Genomic DNA, 7,227 nt, shown 5'->3' on the forward strand with positions numbered 1-7,227 from the left:
CTCAACCAGGCTAGCTGAAGTCAGTCACCTGTGGGTTAACCTGATGAATCCTTCTTCCTGTTTTCAGAATAGCAAAAATTAAAGAGTCATCTCACCTCTTCGGAGCCTCCTCTCCCTCCCCGAAGAGAAAGATTAATCAGAACCACTATGCATGACAGAAATAACCAGGAGATTCTAGAGCAATAAATATATGTTAACAGAAAGAATCTATTATTCCAGCATCAGAATTCAGATCTATTTTAGTAATCTATTAAAACACAGATGGCTGGCTAGTTGGTTAATTAAGCAAAAAAGCATGAGAGAGAACATGATTATCTGGAGTTGATCACTTGTGTTTATACAAGCTGTATGCCTATGACGTAGTGTCAGATTTATATGTTGTCCTGTAGGGTTTTGTAGTGAGGAGGCGTAGTGCAGTTCACTACCTCTGGATGTGTAATTTTTGATTGCATTATTGACTCTACTGAGATGTATTAATCCTGCAAAAATTCAAGAAGGGAAAATGTAGACCTAACAGGTTTTCTTGACTTTAGTGAATTGCCTTGTAAGTAGGTGGATTTATAGAAGTGACCCTATTACCAAGGAAGTTTATAATGACCTATTTATTGATTTAAAATAATGATATTTTTCTTGAGTTAGATTTTGAAAGGGGGAGGTTGTTTTCTAGAATTGGTTTAGGTTGGTAATTTAGTGCAAAGTAGGTAATAATAATACAACCACAAAAATATAATAGGTATTGATGGGAGTTTGATTAAGGTGATTTGTGTAGCCAATAATTTTTTTTAACCTATTAAACTGATTAAGATAAGCTTGCAGAATGAATATCTGAAGTAAATAAAGTAACTGTTTGAGGTGTGCTTCCTTAGAGGAGTCTTCAGAGTATTTCAGGACGCTGTCATATTCTTTCTACTTTATGAGTATTCTTTTTGTGCTAAGAAAGGCGAACAACTGCTACGAATTAAAAATAAAACATCTGTAACTCTTGATTTCTTAAGCAAATCTCTTTGAATAATTTGAGTTTGGTTTAAAAAAAAAAAAGAACCTATCAAAAGTAGCAAGTGTTTGTGAGAGACTGATTAATTTTAACCTATTCAGGGTAGATTAAATGTACTCGGGTAAATGAAAATTAGATCATCAGCAGCATCATCTTTGTAATTGGTAAATTGTGAATTGCTCCAATCACTGGCTAACATAGCATTGCAGGAGATAGAAGGATCCACGTGGATTGTCACTTGTAGTAATAATTTGTAGCTGGTTTTGCTTTTAGGGGGCAGCAGGGACAATGCAAACGCTAAAAGCCCTGTTGACTTGGTACTATGGTGAGATACAGTATGAGAATGACATATTTGATTTGGACTAGAGAGCAAGGTAACATTTATTTGAATGCATTTTTCAGGGATGGCAAGTTAAGTTATTCTCTGTTATAATGCAATATTTATCATTAGCATTTTCTTAGTTATTTGTGGGACTGTCAGAGTATGGCCAAATTGTCCCAGGAGAGAAGTTTAGGGTTTGTAAATGAAGCCGTCAGAGTACTGCTGATGTTGTGGAGTAGGCTATAGAGATAAGCAGGAGAAAAGGCCATAATATAGCAAGGACAATTAAATTATGGACAATAATAAGGTTCATGTTGTGATACATGTAATTACTTTTGTTAAATATCATGGTTTGATATATTAGGTTTGAGGCTATGACAGAGAGGGAATTTATGTTCTTGAGTTTTTATGCATCATTGAGAGTTCTTTATTCCCTTTGGACCTCAATTATAAAAATAAATCTATATAATTGCCTCAGGAAAAAGGCTCCTGGAATCGCTTAGGAGGAGTTGCCTGAGGTTCTGCGGAGGCAGTTCAGTCGCAGCAGACGTGGAGAAGCATCTTTCACAGACACAACTGTGTGCGTGCTCAGGCCATGGTCTCGGTCGGTGCAGTTTGGCTTTTCTTCTCTGTACTTCATGGGAGCTGCGCTGCTTTGGCCCCAAACTTCAGCTGGTGTCAAGCTGGCATGTAAAATACCGTTTATGAAAAGTTTGTAGTACTGCTGCGCTTATCAGCCATGATGAACTGGTGGTATTACAGCCAAATTCCCTGAGGAAGAGGAATTTAAGGCTTTGCCTTCACCCTCTGAACTGTGCTGCTTATTATCCCAAATGAACCGGAATAGAGTACAAGGAATATTCTTAATTTTTTGTTTGCATTTTTTTCAGATGGTCCATAATGCAACATTCATTTACACTAATGGCTGAGAAGCTTATTGAAAATGCCTGAATTTTCTCAATTAGCAAGCTAAGTGCTTAACGCCAATAAACAGGAAAAGAAACTATATCAGTAAATGCGGTTATTCATTTATTTTGACACATTTTAATTTAGAGTGATGTATTAACAATAATACTTCCCAGCCTTCTAGTAAATGCACTGTTGTGTATTTTGTAAAAATACTGCTGGGTAAGGAATATGGAGCCTGCTTGCTCAGTGCCTGAGCTCACTTACCAATGCAGTGCTGTTGTGCTGAACCTTTGCTGAGGAGCACTTAGGGTTTATCGAATTTACAGAATAGCAAAGTAAGAAATAGCGAGGCTTGATTATAGATGCTTCAGTGAATAAAGGAGCTGTTTTTATTTGACATACTGATACTCCCAGTATAGCCATAGTTGCCTGCTCAATATTTTGTTTACTCTGATGTGCATATTTAGCAGAAATGGGAGCAATAATATTCTTTGGGAAAATGAAAAGAATATGTGTATGTACCTCACTGAGCCCCCAAGGCCCTGATGTAGTTAGTTAAAAATACCATGCTGAGTCATGTGGCATTTCATAATAGTGGTACATTTTATTTTCTAACCCCATAAATCTGCATAAATCTCCATGGATCCGAGTATTGCTGTCCTGTGGAGAAGAGGGGTTGGGGTACATACATGTTGAATGACTTGCCTGGGGTCACTGAAGAAGTCTGTTGCAAGAGGTAGGAGTGAGTAGGTTTCTCTGTTTTAATCAGTGAAAGACACTGTAAGCCTCAGTCACTGTGAGATGGGTTTAAAACTGTCCTGATGATGCCTTGGCTAGCGAACAGTGTCTCTTTCCATCTGCTGCAGATGCTCCTTCTCTTATTCCCCTTCATATACTTAATCTGTTGTAGAAATGTACTTTAACTTCTGTAAAATCTGGTTGGTAAAAGGGAGGGGTTGATCAAAACAGGCTCCTTCTACAAAATTTGTCCATTGCGTCACTCTCACCTGCCATCGTGGAAGGTGGGAGTGGGAATGAAGAGATAAATCCAGGTTTCACTGGTCAGGCTGAAACTATCATTCAGGAAGAGGGAAACACAGAAACCGGATATTTTGCCATCAGTTGAAACAAAACCAAAAGACACCAATTCTTTATTTCCTAGATGAGAAAACTATGTGATTTTTTTTTTCTTTTGTCTGAGAAAGTGTGACTGTTATGGACACCAAGGCTACTGCACAGCTGTACATAAAACTGTGCACAAACAACCCTGTCTCTTCCTATGGCCTCATAGTTTACACTTAAAGCATTTTCGTCCTGAATTTTTCATGCATATATATATACAGTTGTTGGCTGTGGATCTTACCTGGAAAAGGATAAAATGCATTTAAATGCTGGATCTCACTTATTGATGAGAGCAGTAATTCAGTTTGCTGGGTATGATTCATTATGACTCTGTAACCTCTCTGAACCTGGAGCCAGGAGCGAGACTGCCCTGATTATGAATAACATCAGTGCAGAGGGCTTGTAGACTAGACTGGCGGCCCGTAGGATTCATTGCAGCAGGGATATGACCTTATGGCATCCTCTTAAGGACTGCTCGAGCCTATACCAGACCCCACACTGGCTCTTGGCAGTCCCTTCTTTGTGCTTGAGCCAGCAAATGAGTGAAGCTGTCCTGGTATGGCTTGTCAAACTACTGATTTTATTAGTTGGACAGTTAAAACCAGAAAGAGGAGATAAGGAAGAAGGTGTATCTCCCAGATCTAGATGAAGTACAGTTTTGGGTTGGAGCCAGCAGTAGGGCTAGGCTCTATTCAGGGTTTCTGCTATGTAACCTGGTCACATACAGGCAGCTCATCTTCTCCGATATGTCCTGTGATGAATTTGAAGCAAAGGGAAAAAAAAAAAAGGTAATGAATGAAGCAAATCCCAGCATGGATCTTGCCCATACCCAAAAGCATAGGGTGTGTTTAAATCTGGGGTTTTGAATACATTTGAGTCTTGATTCTTCTTTTTACAGTTGTAACAATTCTGGATCTCAGAATTCCTGGAGAATTCTAGCTAGGGAAATACAAAAAGCCTGGGCTCAAGGAGTGAGAAACCTGGTCATGGAGCAGACTGTAGATGGGAAAAGTCGTGGCTGTGAAAGATGTGAAGGAGAGAAGCTGCTCAAATACATACAGGGATATGAGAGGGGTGGGAGAGGGAGTGTAAAGTGTATTTTAGAAGGCCCTGGTCAGCATATTGGCCAAGAAGGACCTTTCTGATGGTGGTGTTTGACTGTGCTAGAGGGTGGCGGTGTGCTTATTAGCAAGGCAGAGGAGGAGGGGACAGAGGCAGTGATCCATCCTGAGGTAGCGGAGGGAGGCAAGGACAGGAGTTCTGCCTGGGTGATTAGGACAGCTATTACCGAGGGGGCATGTCAGGCTGGGAGAGGTGACTTTAGCCGAGCTGCTTCCTCTGGAAGCGATGACTTCTGCTTATAGCAAGAACACAGCCACAATAAGAACAACCTGTTCATGTCATAAAATTAAGCTGTAAAGGAAACGGTAAAAAGGACTGCAACATTTGAAGAAGAAAGGCTCTGCAGCATTTTCTTGAGCAAATTGGCAAAAAAACCCCCCAAACCTTCAGGTACTTATGAAGATGCTGCATTTATCAGGTCTGAAGATGTTTTGTAACTGCAGTGTGTATAAAAATCTAATTTTTCAACCTAGACATACTTATTTCTTTTTCCTTTTTAGCTCTATCGTCCACTTCTGAAAAGATATGCTGCGCTTGAACAGAAGGTTATCTACAACCCAACCTCTTCTTGTCTTGCGAAATAGAAGCAAACAAAATTTATAAGTCGGCTGAAGAGTGGACTCCCAAGGAGAAGATCAGAAAAGATTTGCTCAGAATTTACTGGAGTTGTTTAAATCATTTTGTTCCTCTTTGTAGACAAATAATTTTTAAATGTCTGTGTTTGAGCGTGTTGGTGGAAAAAATTACACTGTGATTGAAAACCTGATTAAAAAAGCATCATATTGCTCTGTGTGTTTGTGCCTTCAATTTTTCTTAGGTACTTTTCAGATTGTGCTTGCTGTTCTGGAATAGCTGGATGACAAAGTCAAGTCCCTTGTACATATGAATCGCTGTACCCATCTCTATCAGCTTTGATTCCATGTGTTTAGCATGCTGGCCTCTGCATACCTATCTAGCACAGTAACTTAATTCCACAACTTCTCCTGCTTAAATCTTTTGAGACTTATCTTTCTGTATATCTGTAACTTGTCGATGTTTATATCTTTGCCTACATGAAACCCAACAGAAAGCATAAGCACGCTGACTTAATCCCATCTTTCTTTAATATGTGGAGATTTGTGGTGTGAAGGCTGATTAAAGTCTTTAAAGACTCCCTGGGATCCTCCAAGAAGGGGAATTCTTGTTACATGACACTATGGAAAGTCTGTTGTGTGATAAAACATGATATGGTTGGATTTTATAAATTGTGGAAAGCACAGAGGCCTTATGTGATACAGACACCATTGCACAATGTTTTACTTGACATCAGTTTTGTAAAAATGAAAATAAGGGAACAAATATGGGAAGTTTTACACTTTTCCTTTCTGTTTCAAAAAGCAGTCACTTCATCTGCACACCGGTTTGGGGTTATTCTGTTTCCCTTTCCTCCTTCAGCCATCATGGCTATGAAATTCTTTGTGTCATGCTGAGTGCGACTGCAGAAGTACGGCTCTGCTCCCAACAGGGCATGAAGGTCACTGTTGTTTTCCTACCACTGATATCCCATTTCTTTCTGGGGGATCTCGAGCAGGACTGGTGACTGTCTTGTTCTGTTGCTACTCTTTCACTTCAAATGTTTTAGTCCAGATTAAGTAACCTCTAGCTGAGAAAATCTTAAGAGAAAATACAAGCTAGGAGATCTTTCTGCAGAGATGTGTGGAAGTGGCAGAATTTGATTGAACATCCGAAATCACCCGGTGCAAGTGGGAGCGCTTTACTGCACCATTCTGCAGTGCAGGTATCTTTCCCATAGGATAGAATTTCTTCTGGGAATAAAGCAGACTTGTTTCATGAAAGCAACTGAAGCCTTTCTTCCCTTCTTGTAGAAGTTGTAATGTGCCTAGGGAATAAGCCAGGGAATTGTAGGGAGTAGAGGATCTCTTTATTGAGTGAGAGCTGGATTATGTCCCTGCTGGAGCTGGGTGACTCAAATTCGTATTCTTCACGTTACAGTGGCATAGGAGCACTCTCCCTGTCCCTGCAGCATCTCTGGGGTGAGGGTGGGAACCCATTGCCATGATTCCCCTCCAGAGTGGCAGGGGAATGGGCATGTTCCTCCTTTGCTTTCCCTTTTATATTTAAGTGCTTCATTTGTGAGTATGAACAGTGCCTTTTTTTGTTCACAACTGAATAATTATAACTTCTCTTGATATTAGCATGATTACTCAGGAAGGTCAAGAATTACATTTCCGAGTTTCTAAAGCAGGCTTCTTTTAAGCAATTGCTTTAAAAGGTGGCATTACAAATACACATCTATCTCTTTTATGTGCTTATTATTCTGGGTCCCAAGGTACAGTGCTAAAACGTATAATACTTCTCACAGGCCTCCACCGTCAGCAGTTGCTTTGTCATTGAGCAAGGCTGTAGAGAGGTACAGAAGGATTCATTAATGCAAGTTAAACAATGCCTACTAGTTTAAGCAGCATTACCATCATCATTAGCCTTTAGTTCTGCCTGGTTACTGGTTTGACAACAAGATTAACCACACAGGGAAGGGGTTCAGAGAGGTGTTTTAGCTTTGTGCAGTTTTGGTGACAATTTCTTGAGTAGCTCATTTGGCTTATCGGAGCGAGAAGACTGATGTCTCTTGTAGTTTTGTGGCTTTATTTACCTGTGAAATGGGAGACTCGGGGTCAATTTCTTACTCAGCTGAAGAAGGTTAAAGCTTATGTTTCCCAGCTCATAGCACATGTTAGAACATTTTTAGATAATATATTGG

General features: G+C 39.9%; 1 protein-coding gene across 3 annotated transcripts in view; it reads left to right on the forward strand.

The window, feature by feature from the left end:
• Positions 1-5,255, forward strand: part of XYLB (xylulokinase) — an 85,446-nt gene extending 80,191 nt beyond the window's left edge. For all 3 annotated transcript variants that reach the window (XM_069778249.1, XM_069778245.1, XM_069778246.1), the window contains one exon: positions 4,970-5,255. In XM_069778249.1, the coding sequence (XP_069634350.1) occupies positions 4,970-5,053 (84 nt within the window). In that variant the 3' untranslated portion in view covers positions 5,054-5,255. The remainder of the gene's footprint in view (positions 1-4,969) is intronic.
• Positions 5,256-7,227: the final 1,972 nt, after the last annotated feature.

Source organism: Haliaeetus albicilla, chromosome 2 (assembly GCF_947461875.1).
Source record: "Haliaeetus albicilla chromosome 2, bHalAlb1.1, whole genome shotgun sequence".
Taxonomy (NCBI): Eukaryota; Metazoa; Chordata; class Aves; order Accipitriformes; family Accipitridae; genus Haliaeetus; species Haliaeetus albicilla.